Consider the following 23,849-nt stretch of genomic DNA (forward strand, 5'->3'; position numbering starts at 1 on the left):
TTGTTACAACCTTTACCCATACCCACCCGCCCCTGGGAAAGTAGTGAAATGGAATTCCTGATTATGATACTGATTTGTTCTTGACTTCTTGTGAGTGCAGGAACTGATAGCCGAAATGACTGCAGCATTTTGGTCTACTTGATCTCGAATAGACATGGTTGCAATAGGGGCTAGTCAATCGGACATCGATGAGGTCCCGATTGGACCTAGATGTGATTGCTAGCTACATTGCCGATAAATCATGGTCTAAGATCCGAATGAATGTTGAATGTCATGTGATGTCCTGTGATGTCTGGTGATGTCCTGTGATGTCGTGTGATGTGACTGTCAATTTTGTACATGTGCTAGATGTGTGTTCCTAGTACGTAGGTACTAACAATCAGTGTCTGCTAAGACGGTTTATGGCTTTTGTCGGTTTTGCAGGCGTAATCGCGGTCGATTACAATGCTTTCAAGAGGGGGGTATGTCACAAAGTGATGACGTGGCGGACAGCAGAAACCCTAATTTCTGCCAGAAACCCTAAAATTCCTGCAAACCCTAATTTTTGCCAAAAACCCTAAATTCCGGAAATCGCGGAGGCGGATTTTTATTTTTTATTTTTTAAAGAAATTTATTTTTTTTTTAAAGATTTTATTTATTTTTTTTTGGAAAATGATGAGCGACTCGAATTTTGCTTTTGCTTTTTTTTCTATAAAAAAAAGAGAAAAGACTCTCTAAGAGAGAGAGAGAACTGATGCTTTTGATTTTAAAAGCTTTTGGGGCTCTGCTTTTGGGCATCCCTTGTAACCTTTAAATTAGTGGTGAGGGCCTCACTTCTCAGAGCATCTGGACGCAGAGTCTGAGAGTGAAACCCTAACCGCTCTCTTGTACTTTGATGATTGATTAATACAAAAAGAAATACCGAAAGGGGCGCCAGTCTTTGGGGCCAATATCTCTAGGCACGGAACTCCACCGGGCCAGTGCAAATCTATTGTGATCTGTGAATTGTTTTGAAGTGGTTATTTGGTGCTGTCGCGGTTGATTCTTGACTTGGAGTGTCCAAGTTTGTTACACTTGGCCCTATAAATAGGTGCTCGAGGGGAGGTAGGGCAAGGCCTGATAAAAATCCCCAACGACCCAACAAGAAAAATTATATATGGAAATATATGAGGGCGCCCGGACAAGGTGGGCGGCCGGCCCCAAACTCGAGCAATCGGACCAAGTACAACCTAGACTATGGGTGGCCAGCCCGAAGACATACTAGTTTTACAAGTATGCCCTAGACTTGTGAAGCAGCAGAGTGGTGTAAGTCTTAACAACCCCTCTCAGCGCCTGATGCTGAACAAACCGCGTGAAGCCGAAGATGTGAGGCAAATGATGAAGATGTCTGGTGCAATGTCCACTGAAGGATACTCCATGAGTGTAGCAGTAGTCTGGGGTGTCACAACCTCCGAGAGATCTCCATGGTAAAGTGTCGTCACGAGCAGTGTAGCAAATTGTTGTACTCTGCCAATACAGGGTGAAGATACTGCGTGAAGGTCCCGAACTGAGTGTGAAAACAACTCCTTGTCGTAAAAGGAGTGTCAATAGACCTACAAGTGTCCTGCCCAATAAGATCTGTGGTGTCTGTAGTCAAACCGTGTAGAGAAAATGGAGAAGCCCAAGAACCGTCATGAGAATGATCAAAAGCCTTTCAATGCATGAACCTGCAACCCAGTGTGGCCAGGCGGCTAAGCTGTGAAAAACTCCAAGAAGACCAGATGTAGAAATTTGCGTCGTAAACGTCCTCCGAATCAAGGAAAGCCAGACTAAATATTCTACACTGTAGCAGCTACCGTAAGCTGCAGCAGTCACCAATAGACCGCACGGACCACCACCGAATGGTGTCCTATCAGTAGGTAGGGTAATCCAAGATGAGGGGAAAGCCAGACTCAACGGTCTGCGCTTTGAAGGGCCTCTGAGAAGAGGTGTGGTCAGACCAAGCTGTCGCACCGTGATCATCCTGTAGAAGTAGGGAAGCAAGACTGAAAAGTCTACGCTATGAAGATCCTCTAAGAAGAGGAAAGGCCAAAACAATCTGTCTACACTGTCTTGCCTGTATCTCCTGCCTCCAGTCCTCCAGTGTCAACCAAAAAAGAATCCGCGCCAACAACGCCACCAAAGCGCGACTCTGTGTGGCTCTCAATGTGAATGAGCACGGAGTGGCCTACTGCCCAGGTCGGGGGATAAGTCTGTTGTAAGGTTACCGAGGGTGAGTGTAAGCAACTCTGAAGGTAGCAATCCAAATGATCACGAGTGTAGAAGAGCAACTGCACTACCATCCTGATCTCCCGCATCTCGCGGGTAAACTCTCCAAGAGAGTCCAAAGCACTGAAGTCCCACTCTAGTCTGTAGATCCAAGCAATGAACTTGTCCAAGAAGAGATCCAAGATCCTCTCCCTAAGTCCATGTAGATGCTCCTATGTAAGCAAGTGATTTGACGTGTCGAGGTCAAGTGGTAAGTGTTTGTCCATGAAAGATGGCGATGTCTTCTCTGGGAATGTTGGAATCCCATATGCCATGAGCATGGCCATATCTCGTATGAACTCCTCTGATGAGTGCATAGGTGTGTCCATAGCAAACCACAAGTCACCACCCCCTCTAGAGTGTGCAACCGCCAAATGATGGCTGGAATGAATGGATCTCCCAAGGATCGTATGCCCGTAGATGATCAAGCCGATGTCGAAGATACCGTGTACTGCAGCAATCACTGAGAGACCGCATAGACCACCACCGGATAGTGTCCTGGCAGAAGGTAACTTCATCCTCTAAAAACACAAGCCAAGAGGCTGATGTCCACCCAAAAACGCAACTGCCAGGTGTCACCAGCGCGTGACTACTATCTATCCTTTTTGTTGATTTCTTTCTTATTATCTATTTACTTTCACTTTTTGGAAACACCCCTCGGGAAATCTAACTACCCTACATTGCATAGCTAGTGTGGAACTGTCCAAAGGGAGTCCGGGCCTGAGGGCAAGAGAGCACTAAGGTTGGACAAGGACTATGGTTAGCCAAGTGGGGTCATTGACTAGCCAAAGTGGAATCCTTTGCTACAGAGGCTACATTTCAGTTCTGGATGTGGCCGCAATGTACATAGAGGGTCGGATGACCTAGAAAGATACAATGGTAGCATCTCCTAAAATTTAGGAAACTGCTATTTTGGGACCTGAAAAATGTGTTGACGTCATTACCTCCAGAATGACAAAGGGAACATTTTCTTGCTCTGCTGCAAAGTCAACTGACGCACTAGTTGAGATATTTTTAGCCGGGAATGCCCAAAGTCGGAAAATGTGCCATGTGGCACTCTGTGAGCATTCTGCTACTCCTGGCCAGAGAGGGGGCGCCTAAAATGAGAGAGGAGGCTGATTTTCAGAATTTGTCACAGGTTAAGAGCTATGGAGTGCTTGCTTTCCCTCCTATGTACAGTGCGGTGCCAGGAGTGATGCCCTGCACGCTACGCACTGCCCTCTCTCTCCCCTTTGGCAGTATGTTATGCCCCTCTAGTGGGCTCTTCATTTGACCAATGTACAGTTGTGTGGGTTCATGCGCGATTGCCGAGGCAAGAGCCTCTTGCACAGGTACTGGATTAGCTAGCGGCTAATCCCCCCGCAGGTACAGGTGAATTCGGAGAGGTTTCACGTCAGAAATCCCGTCCGATTCAAAGGGCAAGTAGCCCTACAAATGCGGGAGCTCGAGGACTTGCTACGGATGCCACCGGCACGCGAAACGGAGCCCGAAACAGTGAATTACAGCCTGCTGTGTATTTTTGCAGGTTTAGGGTTTTGGCCCTAAACGGACCCTAATACCTCCAGGAGGTTCGGCGACGCAAGGGGACCGCTGTACAGGCGATCTGGCGCATTTTCAGGGCTGAAAACAGAGAATTCAGCGTGCTGCAGATTCTCGCCAGGTTTTGCAAAGTGCCCGTATGCGTCGGGAAAGTCAGTCAATGTGTGGGAATACTGACTGTGAAGTGTCCTAGTACAGTTATGCTGCCGAAATCGGGCTGGAACAGTGGAAATTCACCCGAGTTTGTGCGGGGCAGCTTGTAGGGATTCACAACGTTTATTCCCTCTTTTGAAAAATAAAGAAATACCGAAAGGGGCACCTAAGTTAGGGGCCAATCTGGTGTCGGTCTTCTCATACAGGTGCATTCTAGCATCTGTATCCCATTCCCCTCTCTTGTGTCACTATAGCGCAGGTATAATAGACGACTAATAATGGGTGAAAGCTAAATCAAGGTTTAAAGTAAAGTCTACCGCCCTTTTTGGATTGAACAGGCCGGTTTCATGGTTCCATCGACGGGATTAAATCACTTTTTCCCATAGAAGTGAGCCTTGGTCAGTTTTGGGCTTGACGACACAGGGGATCATAGACCAGACACAGGGAATTGCAATTATGGCTGACAGACCAGATGATGTGACTGAAGAGGTTTCCTCTTCACAGGGTCAACAGACACATGAAGTGGGTGAGTCCTCAAGACCACCACAGACAAGATGACGATATATTTAGGACCCAGTTGGCTACTGCTGTGGCTATGTTCACACAAGTAATGCAGAATCCGAGGTTTTTAGCCTTTTTGCAACCTCCTGTTCCGTCTCAGCAAGTTGGGTCACTGGATCATATTCAAAAGCCTGTTAAGGCTCGAGCACAGGTGATTCATACCGCACAGTCAATGGAAACACCTGTACACTTGACAGAGAACATGCAGTCTCCACAACTTGTGCCTAAGGTGCAAGAACAAGTGGCTGAGATGCCAGTCTTTCAGGCTGTACCAGTTCAGCCCGCCACCTTTCAGCAGCCTATAGCTGGTTCTAATGGGCAGGGAAGCAACCTACAGGCTATGCAACAAGTGCTCCCACCACCTTCAGTACACCCTGGCTACTTTGGAGGTGGATCGGTATTCCAGAGCATGGCTGGTCATGCACCTAGAAATCAGTTTTACACGTCAGGAACAGTGTTTGGGGGTGCTCAAACGATGATGCCTAACCCCATGTATAGTGTCACGGGCATGCTACCAGGGTTTCAGAGCACTCAGGGCCAATTTGGGATGCCACAGGCAAATTTTGGTATGGCTGGAATTACAAATCAGCAGCCAAATATGGCGTTTCCAGGTCAAGTTAATAGCGGCCAAGGAACACAGATGAACCCTAACAGTGTTCCCATGTTTCAGTCACTTCCATATGACAATTTAACGCCGCTAGAGAGGCCAACTCCGTACAAAGAAGGTGGCAAAGGTGTGTCCTTCACGACCTTTACAGGGTTTGATGACAGGAAGAAGGCTCTCTCATTCCTCCAGCAATTTGACAAGGCCTATGCAGGGGCAAACTTTACAGAGGCTTCAAAGGTCCGCAAGGCAGCCACTTTCTTGACAGGGAATGCGGGACAATGGTGGACAACTTTATTGCTTCAAGGACAAGCTCCGTCCACATGGATTTACTTTAAGCAGATTTTTGCAGCAGCATGGTTATCTGATGACTTTGAAGCAGATGTCATGACAGAATGGCACCAGCTTAATGCTGCCACTTGCAGAAATCTGGATGATTACAATCGGAAGTTTTGGAAAGCTCTACTTCCAGTAACTTCCTATAGGTTTGTGCCATTGACAGAACAGATTGAAAAATACTGTTGTGGCATACCTAAAGGACTGATAAAGTACTGTACGAAGACAAAAGTCACTACTTTGACGCAGCTCATCGAGGTAGCAAACACTGGCAATGGTTTGCTCAAGGGAGAAGATTGTGAATTTAACACTGGCGTCAAGGCAGGATCAAGCAAGAAAAATTCAGCCAAGAAGCACGTTCCCAATGAGGCTCCTAAAGGGACTCAGGAGTCGGCCAACGCAGGGAAAGATAAAGCTACGGCTAAATCAGAAAAGGGACCAGCAAAGAAATGGAAAAGACGTTTTCCTCGCAAGTCAGAAGAGCAAAAGAAGGTCCTGAGGACAGAGAACAAATGCTTTATATGTGAGCAGCCTGGCCACATTGCTTACAACTGTCCTACAAAGAAAAGGCCAGCTGATTCTGAAGACAAGGAGGACAGGAAAGGAAAGAAGCCCATGGCTGGTCTAGTGCCAGATATGGTGGGCGACAAGCCAAATTCAGATGCAAGTGAGCTTTGCAGAGCATGGGGAAAGGTCAGGGATCAAACAGTGCTTATCTTCTTTGATCCAAGTGCCAAAGTAAACTTCATTTCCCCAGAATTGGCTTCAAAATTGGGAATCAGACCTGAAGAGATGGGGTATACAGCAGAGGCAGGTTTGGCATGTCCTGGCCATACAGAGGCTGTGACACCCATCATTGGAAAATTGCGCCTACATATCCAGTCCTATGTAGATGCTGAAGAATTTTACATCATGCCACTGGACGGATGTGATTTGTTAGGTATTCCTTGGTTGTTTCGTGTACAGGGAATCATGGATGCCTACAACAAAAAGATCACTGTACAGAGCAGGGGAAAGACTCACATTCTGGATGTAAAGCTTAAAGGGGAGTCTATTCCCACTGTATCAGCTTCTGCTATTACTTCTGTAATGAAAAAGCATCTTTCTGCGTACTTGGTTTTTGCACGTGAAGTGTAAGATTGTGATGAATCAAATTTATCTGTGCTAGATAAAGAAAGGTCAATGTTTTTACAACAGTACAGTGACTGTTTTTCCGATTCATTACCGTCTCAATTACCGCCAAAGAGACCCGAGGACCATGCGATAGATTTGGTGCCAGGCAGTAGCCCACCAAATAAGCCTCCGTACAGGGTTAGTGCGGCTCAGCAGAAAGAGATACTGGGCCAAGTACAAGAGCTGTTAGAAAAGGGGCTGATTCAGCCCAGTTCATCTCCATTCTGTTCTCCAGTGTTGTTGGTGTAGAAAAAGGATAGCTCATGGCGTATGTGCATCGACTACCATGCACTGAACAAGAATACCATCAAGAATAGGTTCCCTATACCTAGAATTGATGATATTATGGACAAATTAGAAGGAGCAGCTATGTTTAGCAGGATAGATCTAAAGAGTGGGTACCATCAGATCCGCATTAGATCAGAGGATGTGCACAAGACTGCTTTTAGAACAACGTTTGGCCTTTACGAATTTTTAGTGATGCCCTTTGGTCTCACAAATGCTCCTGCTACGTTCAATAGGATGATAGACAGAATTTTCCGTCCACACCAGCAGTTTGTTGGTACATTCTTTGATGACATGATAGTCTACTCAAAGAATGAAGAGGAGCATAGGCATCACTTGGCCATTGTGTTCAAAGAGCTACGCAGTCATAGGTTGCTCATCAATGCAAAGAAAAGTGAGTTTTTTCTGGAAGAGATTCACTTTCTGGGACACATTGTCTCAAAGGATGGTGTCAGAATGGATCTTGCAAAAGTTGAAGGGATCAAGTCATGGCCAAATTTGAAGACGGTGCATGATGTCCAAAGTTTCTTGGGACTATGCTCCTATTACAGAAGGTTTATCCAAAATTTCGCTGAGATTGCTTCACCTTTACATGCTCTTCAAAAGAAGGCAGTCACCTTTAGATGGACACAGAAAGAGATTTCAACTTTTAATCTCTTAAAGGAAAAGATGACTTCGGATCCAGTCATTGTGTTGCCAGATCTTAGGAAGTCATTTGTGGTCCAGTGTGACGCCTGTGGTAGTAGCATTGGTGCAGTGCTAATGCAAGATGGCAGGGTAGTAGCCTATGAGAGCAGAATTTTGCAAGGGCCAGAGATGACCATGCAGGTCTATGAGAAAGAGTTACTGGCTGTGATTCATGCGCTCTTAAGTTGGAAACACTACCTGCTAGGTGCAGACTTTGTTGTCCAAACGGACCATCAGACCTTGCGGTACTTCTTGACACAGACAAAGTTATCTGAGAAGCATATGCGATGGGCAAATATCTTGTCCATGTTCCATTTTCAGATTGTGCATGTGGAAGGCAAGAAGAACGTTGTGGCTGATGCCTTGTCAAGGAAGCCACAAATTTCAGCTGTGTCAATTCCTTATCATCATGAACTTGATGATATGAGAGAACAGTATGCAAATGATGAAGATTTTGCAAGGGTCTTCGAGCAACTAATGGATGGACAACGTCATGAACACTATCTTCTCAAAGATGGGTTCATGATGATGCATGGCAGATTGTGTCACAAAGCCATTGCGATGCAAAGTGATGGAAGAGAGTCATGTCCCACCGTATGCAGGGCATCGTGGTATCGATGCTACAGTTAAAGCGGTTGAGACATTCTTCTATTGGCCTACATTGAGAAGGGATGTGGATACCTTTGTGCGAGAATGCCTAATATGCCAAAAGGTCAAGTTTGACAGGCAAAAGGCACCAGGGTTATTGCAACCACTACCTATTCCAGATAAACCATGGGAAAGTATTGCTATGGATTTTATCTTTGATCTTCCTAGAACGCAGACAGGAAACGATGGTATTTGGACCATTATTTGCAGATTCAACAAACAGGCTCATTTTATTCCTGTCAGGAGGAAGATAAAGCCAGATCAGATGGCACGCTTGTTTATGAGAAATATTTTCAAGTATCATGGCATGCCACAGTCAATTGTTAGCGACCGTGATCCATGCATGACAAGTTTGTTCTGGAGAGGCTTGTTTGAGAATATGGGCACAACGCTCAAATTCTCTTCGTCATTTCATCCTCAAACAGATGGGCAGTCAGAAGAGGCAAATTCTACTGTCCTAGATCTGCTGAAGTGTTATGTGTCAGAGCATAAAGGAAAGTGGGAGCAGTATTTGCCATTGGTGGAGTATGCATACAATAATACAGTGCATTCATCAACTGGCAAGGCACCTTTTGAGATAGTTGAAGGTGGCAAGAAAGTTCCTCCCATACTGCATACAAAGGACAAGATATTTGAAGCAGATAAGTATGTTCAGGACATGGATGAAATGTACAAGAAGGTCAAAGTGGCCTTGAAAAAGACTCAGGCAAAGCAAAAGAAAGCAGCTGATCGTCACCGTCGTGAAGTGGTATATTCACTTGGTGATTGGGTGCTTTTACGCTTTGAAAAGGCAAGGTTAAAGAAGATGAAGGGCAAGGAAAGACTATTTCCAAAGCTCAGCATGCGTTACTATGGGCCTTTTCAAGTATGCGACATAATCAGTGATGTTGCATATAGGCTGAAATTGCCTGACAGTTGGAAGATTCACAATGCGTTTCATGTGAGTCTTCTCAGACCCTATGTGGGTGATGTGCCAGAAGATATGCCAACTGAAGATCAGCCGGAAGTCGAGGAACTTGACGAGATCTTGGTCCTTGAACAGATTTTGGCACACAAAGAAAGGAAAGTGAAAGGCAAGGTTGCTAGGCGTTACTTGGTAAAGTTCAGAAACTATCCACCAATGGATGCTAAGTGGATGGAAGAAGGTGAACTTGCAGAGTCACCAACTGTGTTATCACTTTACCTTGAAGCCTTCGGTTTGCAACCTACCTTGACCCCATGAGATTCAGAGCTACATGGATTGTCAGTGTGACAATGGCTTCTGAAACAAATGATGTACATGGTATTTAAAGTGAGCTCAAATGAAATACCTGTTACATGAATGTTAGAGTTGTACAGATTGTCAGTTTGGCAATTGCTCTTATGGAATGTTCAAAAGTTTGGTTAGTGCTATAGAAGTGAGTATTTCTTGTCAATTTGTCAAGGATACAGTAGTTGCTTCTATTAAAGAGTACATGTGTAACTGCATTCTTAAACTGTCGGTTTGGGTATGCTCGAAAGTGTTACGGGATCCAACGTGTACTATAAGACAGTGGCAAAATGTGCAGCTACCATTTTGTCGTTGGAAAGTTAGTGACTCACAGCAATGGCAGAGTGCGAAGCTACCATTATGTCATTGGGACAGGGTTCACACGCAGGCAATACATGCGTCGACGAGGTGTTGAATACACCAGGGTTGACAATGAGCATGTATGTGTCGTATATGTGTCGACGGGTGTTGCATACATCAGTGTTGACAGTAAGCATGTACGACATAGATGCAAACGAGGACGTTTGAGATTTCAAGAGGGGGGTATGTCACCAGCGTGTGACTACTATCTATCCTTTTTGTTGATTTCTTTCTTATTATCTATTTACTTTCACTTTTTGGAAACACCCCTCGGGAAATCTAACTGACCTGCATTGCATAGCTAGTGTGGAACTGTCCAGAGGGAGTCCAGGCCTGAGGGCAAGAGAGCACTAAGGTTGGACAAGGACTATGGTTAGCCAAGTGGGGTCATTGACTAGCCAAAGTGGAATCCTTTGCTACAGAGGCTACATTTCAGTTCTGGATGTGGCCGCAGTGTAAAGAGGGTCGGATGACCTAGAAAGATACAATGGCAGCATCTCCTAAAATTTAGGGAACTGCTATTTTGGGACCTGAAAATGTGTTGACGTCATTACCTCCAGAATGACAAAGGGAACATTTTCTTGCTCTGCTGCAAAGTCAACTGACGCACCAGTTGAGATATTTTTAGCCGGGAATGCCCAAAGTCGGAAAATGTGCCATGTGGCACTCTGTGAGCATTCTGCTACTCCTGGCCAGAGAGGGGGCGCCTAAAATGAGAGAGGAGGCTGATTTTCAGAATTTGTCACAGGTTAAGAGCTATGGAGTGCTTGCTTTCCCTCCTATGTACAGTGCGGTGCCAGGAGTGATGCCCTGCACGCTACGCACTGCCCTCTCTCTCCCCTTTGGCAGTATGTTATGCCCCTCTAGTGGGCTCTTCATTTGACCAATGTACAGTTGTGTGGGTTCATGCGCGATTGCCGAGGCAAGAGCCTCTTGCACAGGTACTGGATTAGCTAGCGGCTAATCCCCCCGCAGGTACAGGTGAATTCGGAGAGGTTTCACACCAGAAATCTCGTCTGATTCAAAGGGCAAGTAGCCCTACAGGTGCGGGAGCTCGAGGACTTGCTACGGATGCGACCGGCACGCGAAACGGAGCCCGAAACAGTGAATTACAGCCTGCTGTGTATTTTTTGCAGGTTTAGGGTTTTGGCCCTAAACGGACCCTAATACCCCCAGGAGGTTCGGCGACGCAAGGGGACCGCTGTACAGGCGATCTGACGCATTTTCAGGGCTGAAAACAGAGAATTCAGCGTGCTGCAGATTCTCGCCAGGTTTTGCAAAGTGCCTGTATGCGTCGGGAAAGTCAATCAATGCGTGAGAATACTGACTGTGAAGTGTCCTAGTACAGTTATGTTGCCAAAATCGGGCTGGAACAGTGAAAATTCAGCCGAGTTTGTGCGGGGCAGCTTGTGGGATTCACAACGTTTATTCCCTCTTTTGAACAATAAAGAAATACCGAAAGGGGCGCTAAGTTAGGGGCCAATCTGGTGTCAGTCTTCTCATACAGGTGCATTCTAGCATCTGTATCCCATTCCCCTCTCTTGTGTCACTATAGCGCAGGTATAATAGACGACTAATAATGGGTGAAAGCTAAATCAAGGTTTAAAGTAAAGTCTACCGCCCTTTTTGGATTGAACAGGCCAGTTTCAGCCAGATGTTAAAAACGCTGCTGTCCAGCGATTTTCAGCGTGCTCGTACGCTCCCAGCAAGGTCCGAAGCGGTGCAGAGGGTGAGGGTTTATCTCTGTGTGCACAGCCGTCGGAGGGCTGAAAACAGAGAAAACACAGCAGGTGTATGGCTGAAATCTGTAGATCTGAAAAGGATGCTCGACGGCAACGCACAGGATGCGAAGCCGTGTGGTCGTGTGGCAAGATCCAGGTGGGCAAAGCTGAGCGTTGCCCCCTCAGCTGCAAAAACGCAGCAAGGTGTAAAAACGCAAGCTGTCCAAGAACACAAGTGGATCTGAGGATTTTCCGACTACAGAAATGTCAAGAAAGGTAGAGCTAGCAGCCTGATTCAAAACTTTAGGCCTGATCTGCAAAAAACGCAGGTATGGCTGAACATCCGTCGCGATGGATGTTGTCCAGGTGATAGAGCCACCCTGTTAGTGCAAAGATAGCTGGCTGATCTGTTGGTTATTGCAAAAAGCAATGGCTGTTGCTAATCTTGGGAGAAGTTCCTAATGCAATGTAGCGTCTTGGGACAAGCAGAGCCTGAAGCCGCTGATACCATGTGAGAGTGCGCGTGTGCGGAAACGTGAGAGAGAGAGAGAGAGAGAGAGAGAGAGAGAGAGAGAGAGAGAGAGAGAGAGAGAATAGACACAAACGAATGGTAAAGAGGGGGCAATCAGTCCCCCCATGACTACCATGAGCAAGAAGACCCTCAGTACAATCAATATGACGGAAGTGGGTACCCCCCTGGCCCTATAAATAGGTGCCCAAGGGAAGGTAGGGCAAGGCCTGATAAAAGTCCCCAACGACCAGCAAGAAAAATGCTATATGGAAATATATGAGGCGCCCGGACAAGGTGAGCACCCGGCCCCAAACTCGGGCGGCCGGACCATGTACAACCTAGACTATGGGTGGCCAACCCAGAGACATACTAGCCGTGCAAGTATGCCCTAGACCTGTGAAGCAGCAGAGTAGTGTAAGTCTAACAATCCACCCCCGAAATACCCAGAATGTACCATGGGTGGTGAAAAAACCTCATGCATAGCCTAAAAATTAACTCCCTGTCTATTTAATCCAACATTTGGACTTTGAAAGGTGGCTGGCTGAACTGGCATAGCCTGTGGAATTGGCGTCCTAGCCACCTGTTCGTGGACAAAAAGAAATTGTCTTGGAGCCCCAACTGACTCTGCAACATGCGAGTGCTCCCTTCCCTGCTCGAAGGCATATGGACCTTGGCTTGAGCCTCAACAGGCTCTACTGCATGAGAAAGTTTCCTTGTTTGTTGTGACGCTGGTGGAGCTTGCAGAAATTCCATACTACGATTCTCCACCAATCGAGAAAACACATTCACAGCAACAACCATGTCCTAAACGCATCCTCGTCTTGTTGCCGAGCCATAAACCCTTGAACTTGTGGAACATTCACATCAACAAAAGGTACACACAATGGTGGCCGTGAACTCTCGCCAACCTCGAACACTAGAGGAACAGCCTGTCTATCGTGTGAAGAGGAACCTTCTTCTCCGGTGTCATCCGTCGTGTCAGCCATAGTGTAATTCCAAGTTCTCGTGCTTTGTGTCTTTGCCCAAAACAGACCAAGGCTGTCACAAATTGCTAACATGTCAAGCCACTGAAGAACGGAAGAACGGAGCCAGCTTGCAGATCCTGGCCGAGGGGCCTAAACCCTAGCAACAGCAGAAGAAGTTGAAGTTCTCACCAACTTACAGATCCTCGCCGAGTGGGTCTATTTTTAAAGAAGTTCCCGCCAACTTATGGGACCCCGTCCGATGGGGCCCAAGTGACCTAAAGAGAATAAATAAAACAGGACTCCCACACACACGGAAGGACTTGCGTATTCAGCTGATGATGTGGCAGCAACCCGTACGGATTTCCACGTTTCACGTTGACTATGGTGACGTGGCAACCTGTACGGATTTCTGTGATTATGCTGGCTGATTTTCAGTGCCAGCTTTTGGGCCAGTTGCTTTTGAGTTTCAAGCTTTTCATGTAAACTGCTTTTCAAGGCCAAGGGCCTATAAATAAGTGCACACGGTTGAGTCTTCTGGCACGCTTTAGTGTGAAGGTGCAGAGCGCGAGTACCGGCATTGTACTAAGTTCAAGTAATATAAAGAGATACCAAAAGGGGCGCCAAGGTTTAGGGCCAATACTCTCTGGGGTGGAACTTCGCCACTCCCCGTGTCGTCTTTCTTTCAGTTTGACAAAGGCTCACTTCTTAAGGAAAAAGTGATGTTGTCCAGGCGACAACCATGAAAACGGCCCATAGACTCACTAAAGGGCGGTAGACTTTGGCTCTCACCCAATCTTTACATTGATTAACTTTACAGCACAAAGGAACTTCATGAACAAACCTGTGACTAGAATTCAATACTTCAAAACAAATCACGACTTGGCAGCTAGAGTGCTCCCTAGTAGACAGTGACACTGCGTTGGCCCCAAAGGTTGGGCCCCTTTCGGTATTTCTTTATTGCAATTGAACTTTGGGGAAAACCAGTAACCTCCTACGTGCTTTCCCACTTTAATTGGGCTAAAAATGGCCTACTCTAGCCCACTTTCGGTAGCATAACGACTGTAGAAGGCTTCACAGACAAAATCCCCAGGCACTAGGTGACTTCCCACGTGCATTAGAGCACTTTGGAAAGCCTCGAGAGAAAATACAGCACGCTGAAATCTGTGTTTTCTGCCCCTAAAATGCACTGGAACACTATTTCATAGTTCCCTAGCTTCCCGGAAGCTCGTGGGACTTTTTGGCATAAAAAAGTTGAAACCCTAAACCTATAGAAAATTACAACAAGCTATAATTCTCTGTTTTGGGCTCTGTTTCACGTGCCGGTTGCATCCGTAGCAAGCCCTCAAGTCCCCGCACTTGTAGGGCTACTTGCCTTGTGATTCGAACGAGGTTTATCGCGAGAAAACTCTCTGAATTGACTTGTACTTGCTGGGGATTAGTAATCAGCTAATCCGGTACCTTTGCAAGAGGCTCTTGCCTCAGGAATCGCGCATAAACCCACAAAACTGTAGATACGTATGAATAGCCCTTGCCCGGGCATCACGATTGTATATTCAAAAGGGGAGAGAAGTGCACGAGAGCGGAATCATCGTGCTACATAAGACAAAGGAGAAGGCAAGCTTTCCATTAAAGCTGTAAACCTGCACCCACTACTCACACATATACTCTAGGCTCACAATGAAGTCAAATTCGCCTCTCTTAATCGATTTTGGGGGGAGGAGGAAGGAGGCGGGGGGGAGGAGGGGAGGGGAACTCGGGGGGGGGGGGGGGGGGATGTCGAAGGTGAGGCTGAGGTGGAGGGTGAAGCTACGACCTCGCCTTGCTAAAGAGGGTCGAAACGGTTCCCTATGGGAACCCACAGCTACTGGCCTGAAGCTTGGCGACCACCTTGAGGGCCAGGCTGACGTGGTGACCCCTGTCGACGCCGACCACGAACTTGCTGCCAACCCTCCTCTGCCTGAGTCCCAGGCTCGGAGGGTGAATCTGCCTGAGTACCCTATGACTCTGTCTGCTACTGTTGACCAGCCCTTGGAGGCTGACGTGGTGACGCCGACCACGAACTTGCTGCCAGCCCTCCTCTGCCTGAGTCCCAGGCTCGGAGGGTGAATCTGCCTGAGTACCCTATGACTCTGTCTGCTACTGTTGACCAGCCCTTGGAGGATGTGGCTGAGCCTGAGGTGAAGGTCGGGGCCTCCTCTGTGGACAGGCCTTTGCAAGATGGCCCATTTGACGACAAATGAAACACTGATTCGAGAGACACGAATACTCCACGCTCTGGCAAAACCACCGCCACTCACCCGAGGTAGTAGGATGACCTTCGGGAGGGTGTGGGTGTCCCGAACCAGAACACGTACTATGGGAATGCCAACTGCCTTGGCAGCTACAGAGGCTGTTGTGCGAGGTGTCTCCACGACAGTCCCAATCTCTAAGCCTATCCTGAAAAGGAGCGGAAGGTACTCCCTCCTGAGGTCGGGGAAGCAGACTGAGATGGGAAGGTCTGCCTCCTCGACAAGAATGTCGGTAGCTGGATCAAAACCATGGCGCCACTGTCGAAAGTGAGCCCGAACTGCTCGGATGGCCAAGGGGCTCATCACAATGACCTTGGAAAACATCTCGGGAGTCTCAAACTTGGTGGTAGCCACGCCCAAGAAGCTGAACGTCGAGGATCTTGCCCACCTCTGCTAAAAGGCGGGCCTGGAGGAGATCACGCACCTCTCCTCTGCTAGGTCAGGTGTCGATGATCTTGCAGATGACGGAGGTCGCTTGGAGGCGCACCACCTCTGCGGCTAGGCTCGCTTGCTCTGTCGGCGAGAGAGCAAGTCGGATGGTGGGCTCTGCAGGGTCGGGCGAGGGGGCTTCTGGAGAGTCTCTCTAGGACGGAGCATGAGCCTCCATTTGTGTCTACTGTTGTGAATTTTGCAGATGAAGAGAACCAAACGACTTCCAAGAGAACTCCGACGGTGAAGGACAAGCCCTCAAGGCCGAGGCTCCAGCAGACACCGAAGGCACCGGGGAGGGCTGCACGAGGAAGAAACGGGGGGAGGTTGGAGGCAACGAGCGGGGCTAGCGCAAGGTGGCAGGGCAGCGAGTGGGGGGGGTGAGGAAGCAAACGCGGGGGTGGGGTTGGAGCGCGAGGGGGGGGACTGCAGCGAAGGGCAACGGGAAGGAGGTTGGGGTGATGGGGAGGCAACGCGAGCTACGCAGGGTGGAGGCAGGACAGCAGCAATGAGCTCTCTGGGAGAGACAAAAAATGTATATAACTTTTACTAGCTCGTAATCCTTACATACTGCCCTTGATGTTGGGGACATATCCCGGATATCCTACAGGTCTCCTCTGTTTGCTTTTAGAGCCTTCACATTGCGAACACTTTTGTGTTCTTCCCTTTTTATCTTTCAAAATTTCGCTTAGGCAATCCTTCCATTTTGCCCTTGTTGTTGGGGACATATCCCCGGATATCCTACAAGTCTCCTATGTTTGCTTTTAGAGCCTTCACATTGCAAACACCTCTGTGTTCTTCCTTTGTATCTGATCTTTCTGATGCTTTTTCCTCACTTTGAGGTTTTCCACTTGTAAATTAATTAAAAAAGATTTACAAAAAGAGTGTGTGTGTGTGTGTGTGTGTGTTGGGGGGGGGTTGTGGTGAGGTGATGGGCACCTCTACTTGATTCCTATGTTTGTTGTTGCCTCTTGTACATATGATTCCCAATGCATAGTCACATTAAATGCATCTCATACAATGTGTGCGGGTTCTGTAACCTTGATAAATGGAAACTGACCTAGCACTATGTACATACATGTAGGGCAGACATAGTTGTTTTGCAAGAACATAATCAGCATGAGTTTGTTGGTTAGTGTTCTTATTTTGCCGGTTATTGGATTGCGTTCGCTATTTTGCAAGATTTCTCGGGTTTATTGATTCTAGTTCGTCATGAGCTTCAGCCTGTTTTATTACATAACGATCCGTATGGCCGGTGGATGGTTGTGCAAATGGTGAAGTGTATGAATTTGGAAGCATTTATGCATATACAACCTCTGGGCAAAGAGCTGCTTTATGGCGAGATATCTCTTCTCACCCTTGGACCTCTAATGCATTTCTCTGCGGTGATTTTAATAATGCCCCTGACACGAATGATAGTACCAAAGGCAATTTGCACATGTTACTTGTGGAAAGGCAAGATTGGGATATCTCTTTGTCTCTGCTCGGATGACTGATCTATTGCGCTATTTGCATCCAACTGCTTCTCGATTTACCTTTCAGCATGTTGCTCATTCTACTTATCGAGCAAGGTTGGATCGTTGGTACTTGCTTAATGGGCAACAGTATGAAGATTTTGCATGTGATATGAGGATAGATTACACCCTACAATTATCGGACCATTACCCTATTTTGTTGTCTTTGTACTTTGGGTGGTCTCTTTGTGATAGGCTTCATCCTCGGAAATGTTTGTTGCATGTTAACAATGCCTATCTTACTCATGAGGTTTTTTGAGACATGATTGCTGACATTATTTTCCCACTGCTTGCTCACATGCATCTTTGTCATCAGCTTTTGAATACGAATCAAAGGAATTTATGAAAGATTACATATATTGTCTTTCCGATTGAAAGATTACATAACCGGACATGTGTTCTTGTACTTACAAAACCATGATTGATTAGACATATTTCTATCCCTAAGTGGGGAAGTATGAATGGCCATTGACATGCTTGAAAGCATGAAGGATTATATCCTCTTACCTTGTCCACTTGCAAACATCTATTTGGGAGGTTCTATTTGGTAAGATGGATGGGCATATTCTTGGATGTCCTCTTGCTTCCACTTTGCTCTCTGCTTGGAAAGAGGTTACGATTCATCTATCGTGGAATGCTCGGCGGGAAGGAAATTCGCTTCGTTTGGAGAGTCTTCATTGGAGTCGAGCTTTCTCCCTTACTTTGGTTGACCGCTCGCCTTGCCAAGCATACTTCCTCTCTTGTCGTGGCATTCGGGTGGTTGAGGATGTGGTGGATGCAGTTGTCAATTTTGGAGAGAACTGCAACAAATATGGCGGTTGATTTTTTACCCACTTCACCTTTGCCTCATAGTGATCGCATGTCTAATTGGAATCTTCGGGAAACGCCCTTTCAAGATATTTTGCCAGTCGAGTTTATGCTCTTCTTCTACCGCAACCTTGGCTTGCTGATTACGATTCACTGTAATGCTCTTTGGCACATGCATATATCTGATGTCTAGTGGAGGAAGCTTTTGTCTACCTTGTGGAAAAGCCATTTGTCTTTGAAGGAGCGGTTGCTTCTTTGGCATTGTTTGCTTGGTGTGCTCCTGGTGGGCACTTTTCTTAGGACAGCCCTTCTTCTTATGTCCGTTGTTCGGCTGCAAAAGAGAATGTTTGTCACTTGTTGTGGGATTGTTGCATTACTAGAGTTTTCCTTCGCCGCGTATCGGCATGCATGCGGTTTCGTTTCCCAACGATGGTTTTCCATAAACCGTTTTTAGCATTTGGCATTTTCTTTTCGGCATTGCAACGCTTCGCAGTCTTCTTCATGTGGGTCAGATTTTGGGTCTATGGCAACAGCGTAATGGCTATATGTTCCATTGCATTAATGGAGATCCCTTCCCGTTCTTCAAGCTTTCTCTTAGGTCAGATTTTGAGTCTATGGCAACACCGTAATGGCTATATGTTCCGTTGCATTAATGGAGATCCCTTCCCGTTTTTCAAGCTTTCTCTTAGGCAATCTTTACGGTTCGCCTCGTGAAATTACCGTAAAGATACATACATCAGCTTTCCTATGAATTCTTTTAGCCATATTGTACAGCCGAACACTTCTGTGAAGTGTTCTTTCCCTTGTATTTGATCCTTTTGGTGCGCTTTGAGATTTCCCAGTAGTAAATTAATCAAACAGATTTACAAAAAAAAATGATGTGTCTCTGTGTGTGTGTGAGTGTGTGTGTGTGTGTGTGTGTGTGTGTGTGTGTGTGTGTGTGTGTGTGAGAGAGAGAGAGAGAGAGAGAGAGACCCACCTACGTAGCCCGCAGACGCTCATTAGGCCTTCCTTCGAGCTTGCGAAATATTTTAAGTTGCTCGCATTGTCACTGTCCAGGAATTTGATCGACCGTGAAGACTAGTCCAAGAGATATGTAGCGAAGGCCCCAGACTCTACAATGGCCCTTCAACAATTGGAGATGGTTTGGCCTTAAAGGGCTTGTAGGATGTGTAGCCATGACTGGGTTGAAGAAATCTTGGTATGTCGATTTGTTTGATTACCATCAATTTTTCATATGGCATTGAACTCTTGTCATGTTGCCTTGGTCTGACACAAAGAATGAAGGTATTCTTACTTAGAGACACATTACCACCTCAACTTCACGAATATATTGAAGATTTGGTTGATCTTTGTTTCTTTTCAAGTTTGTATTTAGTACCTTCAGGTCATTAAGTACTATTTTCTTTAATTCCAAAGGTGAAATAGATGTAAGCTATATGTACATTATCAATATTTATAACAATATGGCTAAAGGGATTCCGATTGAGGTGTTGCCATGTGTCAACACCTTGGCCTTCATGAGAATTTATGGTTTCCTCATACAACCCAGAAATGCTTGAAGAAGACAACATTCCACCATCATGTTTCCATGATTGTTGCTTGCAGGCTTGCCGCTTGCTTCTTTCTTTACAAAAAGAAAATATTGAATAGGTTGCAAGTTTTTGGAACTTGTAGGCTTTGCAACTGAGCAAATTTGTAGGGCCTGGAGTAGTTATATTTCTAGCATGCCAACCGTCTCTCTCTCTCTCTCTCTCTCTCTCTCTCTCTCTCTCTCTCTCTCTCTCTCTCTCTCTCTCTCACACACACACACACACACACACACACGAATTACAGCTCAATTTTCAGGCCTATATCTTTACGCTTAGTCAAAGCTAGCTTAAGATTTAAGCATTTCACTAAACGTTCAGATAAAAGGGCCCATGAAGACTCCATTGAGGCCCTAATGCATGGCTTTTGTGACCAAATCCATGAGAGATTCTCCTATTGTGTGCCTAATCTTGGTCCATTTGACGGTGGGCTTTTGTGCCCAAAGACACCCGCACATTACAACTCCGCTACAATTTGCATATGAGAATCTCCAATGGTCAATGAAAATATCCGCACCATTGAGAATGTTGTGTAGTAGCTTGGGAGTTCAAAGGGAAGCAGAACCTCTTGCAAGATCTATGCCTCATCATGGAGATCTACCACGGCAAGGCAAAGAAGAATATGATGGAAAGAAGGTGAAAATGAGGAACATGTTTCTTGCCCTCCTCAAAGTCATGCATGGCACAAGGCATGTTGACTAAGTGTTAGAAAATACATTGAAGTTGAAGCGACCACAAGCCAATCTCCAAGTTAAAGTTTGTTTGCATTATAGCTTTGTAACAAAGTGTTTCTTGCCCTCCTCAAAGTCGTGCGTGGCATAGTCCATGTTGACTAAGTGTTCGAAAATACATTGAAGTTGAAGCGACCACAAGCCAATCTCCAAGTCAAAGTTTGTTTGCAATATACTCCCAACTATGAGCCATCAAGAACTACAACCTCCTTGCAATCCTCGCATCAATGCTTGACTGCTAGGTCTATGTATATTTACAAGAGTGTTGTTCATTCTTGCACCCTATTTGTGCTTTTGGCATCCCATAGGATGGCATTGTATTTTGTGATATTTTTCTGAACCTTTGACTAATTTTTTGTGGGGACGCCCTCTCTTTATGTTTCAAAGCGTTGGTATTGAGTGGCCATACTGCGGCCTTGAGAGGATGGATGAATGCTAAGATAGTGCAAAGATGTGGCTAATTTTGTGTACAATACGGATTGTCACACTCTTTCGTTGTGGTGGTTCATTTTGAGCCTTGGTTGTGTTTCTCATATTTGCCATTTGTATTTCGGTGTCTATCTCTCTAGAGGTGTGTGTGTGTGTGTGTGTGTGTGTGTGTGTGTGTGTGTGTGTGTGTGTGAGAGAGAGAGAGAGAGAGAGAGAGAGAGAGAGAGAGAGAGAGAGAGAGAGAGAGAGAGAGAGAGAGAGAGAGAGAAATTTGGATTGCTATGGCTAGGATAAACACCTCAAGGTAGGCATCTCCATATTGGTTATCATGGAGGATGAAGATGCAACAACCATAATGGCTAGAGGGACAACTTAACTCTTCATAAAGAGGTGATGGACACAAAAGCCACAAGAGAAGAGGTGAGGCTAACCTTGCAAGAGTTGAGATTGAGAGAGAGAGAGAGAGAGAGAGAGAGAGAGAGAGAGAGAGAGAGAGAGAGAGAGAGAGAAATCTAGTTCTTGGCTTGGTATAGTGTTGGTTGTGCATGAATTGTCTACAAAATGTGTCACAGTTGTTGAAGAAGATGCCATCCAAGTTCATGAAAGACGATAGTTGTCGGCATTCAAGAAATAGGTAGACAGAGAGAATAGTGCTTGGTGATGTTGCAAGAGAAAAGGAGGCCAAGGGCATGTCCGCATCGAGGAGGCGAGGCAACAATGAAGTTCTCAAGCCTAATCAAGAACAACATGAGAAGCAGGGTGAGGAGAGGTGAGGTGCGATACTGTGGAATGGTAAGGGCGGATGTGGGGTTGCTTTTGAGGGGAAGTAGCAGGTGTGTGAACAGTAGAAGGTGAAGGGATTCCTTTTTGTATGAGAGGGTGTATTGGCAAGGCACAAGAAATGATATAGCAACCAATCCTGTAAGAACTAGGGGAAACTAGACTGAAGATCCTCCTCCCAACCTCCCATTATATAGGCGGGCACCTAGCCCCTTGCCCTAGACGGATCCCCTGTCCACATTGTCTAGCCCGACCCTTGGCCGTAGTCCATGACCATCCTAGTTCTTAGGTTACAGGACCCTTGTCTTGACATTACTCCCCCCTTAAGAAGAGTTTTCGTCCTCGAAAACAAAAGTGGGAAACTTCTTCTTAAGAACACTAATGTTTTCCCAAGTGGCACCTTCTTCAGGTCAGTCTTTCCACTTGATTAAGGCTTGTTGTTGTACGTGATGTCGTGTACGCAACTCATGATAATCCATAACACGTTCAGGTTCATGCGGTAAGGTAGGAGTTTCAATGTAATCAACCAAAACTTGTTGGTCAATGACGTTGTCGTCCCCATGTAACCGCTTTTGTAAACGGCTTACATGAAACACCGGATGAATGAGAGAATGTGATGGTAGTAATAGGTTGTAGGCATGATCACCGACTCGCTTGAGTATTTTGAAAGGCCCACAATATCGGGGAGATAATTTAGGTGTCGGTCCAGTTTTCAAACTTTCTGAATGTTCTGGCATACGTAAAAATACTTCCTCCCCTTCTTCGAAGGTAACTTGCCGACGTTTCTCATCAGCGTATTTCTTATACCGATCCTGTGCTTGCCAGACATTCTGACGAGCAAGTTTCAGCATATCCATGTGGTCTTGGAGAAAATCCTTAACCTGTTGGAGTTTTTCGGTTGCCAACCCCACCGTAACTGGTGACCTGGGTTGAAACCCGTACATGAGTATGAAAGGACTAAAACCTGTTGTGACATGCTTAGAAATGTTGTAGGAAAACTCGAGAATAGGTAAGTATTCTTCCCAGTCTGACTGTTTTTGCTGGCGTATGCTCTTAGCATATCCTCTAGCACCTGGTTAACCCGTTTCGTTTGACCATCCGTTTCTGGATGATCAGCTATACTGAGGTTGAGTTGTGTACCCAATCGTTTAAATACAGCTCTCCAAAAGTGGCTGTTAAACTTGGGATCACGGTCACTAACAATGTTACTTTGCAACCCATACAATTTGTATAGATTGTCCACAAATAACTTTGCTAGTTCCGGTGTCTTAACTGTTGATTTGGTTGGAATAAACTTACATAGTTTAGTCAACCTGTCTACGACCACCCATACTGAGTCATGACCTCGTATAGTGGTTGGTAAACCTACAATGAAATCCATAGAGATCCTTTTCCATTTTCCATTGGGAATTTCCAAAGGATGTAAGAGTCCTCCTACTTTCAGGCGCTCTGCCTTGTTCACTTGACATTTTTGGCAATGCAAGACATAAGCTTGAACAAAACCATGTAGACCTGGCCAGTAAAATTGTCATCGTACGAGAGAATAAGTTTTTCTAATCCCCGGGTGCCCTGCACTTGGACTATCATGACATTCATAAAGAATTTGGCACCGAATTTCTGTGTCTGTCGGTACACAAACTCTCCCCTTGTGGAGTAGGTACCCATTGTCGATGGTAAAATGCTTCCATCGCTGTAGTTCATCACTTGATAAAGGAGAACTAGGTGTGGAGGTTAGCTGTACACTACCTGCATTGGAGTGAGAAGGATCCCTCTTTTGAACATGGCTCCACACTTTGGAATATGTTTCATCTTGCTCATATTTGCCCTTGAGAGAATCTAAAAATTCACTACGAAGTTCCGTGAACAAGAGCGAATTGATCTCTGGAATTCGACTTAGAACGTCTGCCACTACATTGTATCGGCCTTTGCGATACCTTAATTTGGCATCATATTCCTGAAGGATCTCAGCCCACCTGGCTTTTCGACCCTTTAAATCTGTTTGTTGTGTAAACCATTTGATGCTTTCATGGTCAAACACAATCTTGAACTGAGCACCATACAGATAGTGCCACCATTTCTTTAAGGCAGACACTATTGCATAGAGTTCGCGTTCGTAAGTAGAATAATTCTGTTGAGCTGCATCCGGCTTCTTACTTTCAAATGCAATCGGCCGTCCGTCTTGTAACAAGACTGCTCCAATAGCACGATCACTGGCATCCGTTTCC

General features: G+C 46.0%; 1 protein-coding gene across 1 annotated transcript in view; it reads right to left on the reverse strand.

The window, feature by feature from the left end:
- LOC147419207 (Haloacid dehalogenase-like hydrolase (HAD) superfamily protein) overlaps nucleotides 1-19,324 on the reverse strand; it is a 57,953-nt gene extending 38,629 nt beyond the window's left edge. Inside the window, exon 1 of the mRNA XM_086505472.1 lies at nucleotides 19,075-19,324. Within this exon, the coding sequence (XP_086361598.1) occupies nucleotides 19,075-19,097 (23 nt within the window). The 5' untranslated portion in view covers nucleotides 19,098-19,324. The remainder of the gene's footprint in view (nucleotides 1-19,074) is intronic.
- Nucleotides 19,325-23,849: the final 4,525 nt, after the last annotated feature.

Source organism: Adiantum capillus-veneris, chromosome 29, assembly GCF_014529385.1.
Source record: "Adiantum capillus-veneris isolate H3 chromosome 29, ASM1452938v2, whole genome shotgun sequence".
Lineage (NCBI taxonomy): Eukaryota > Viridiplantae > Streptophyta > Polypodiopsida > Polypodiales > Pteridaceae > Adiantum > Adiantum capillus-veneris.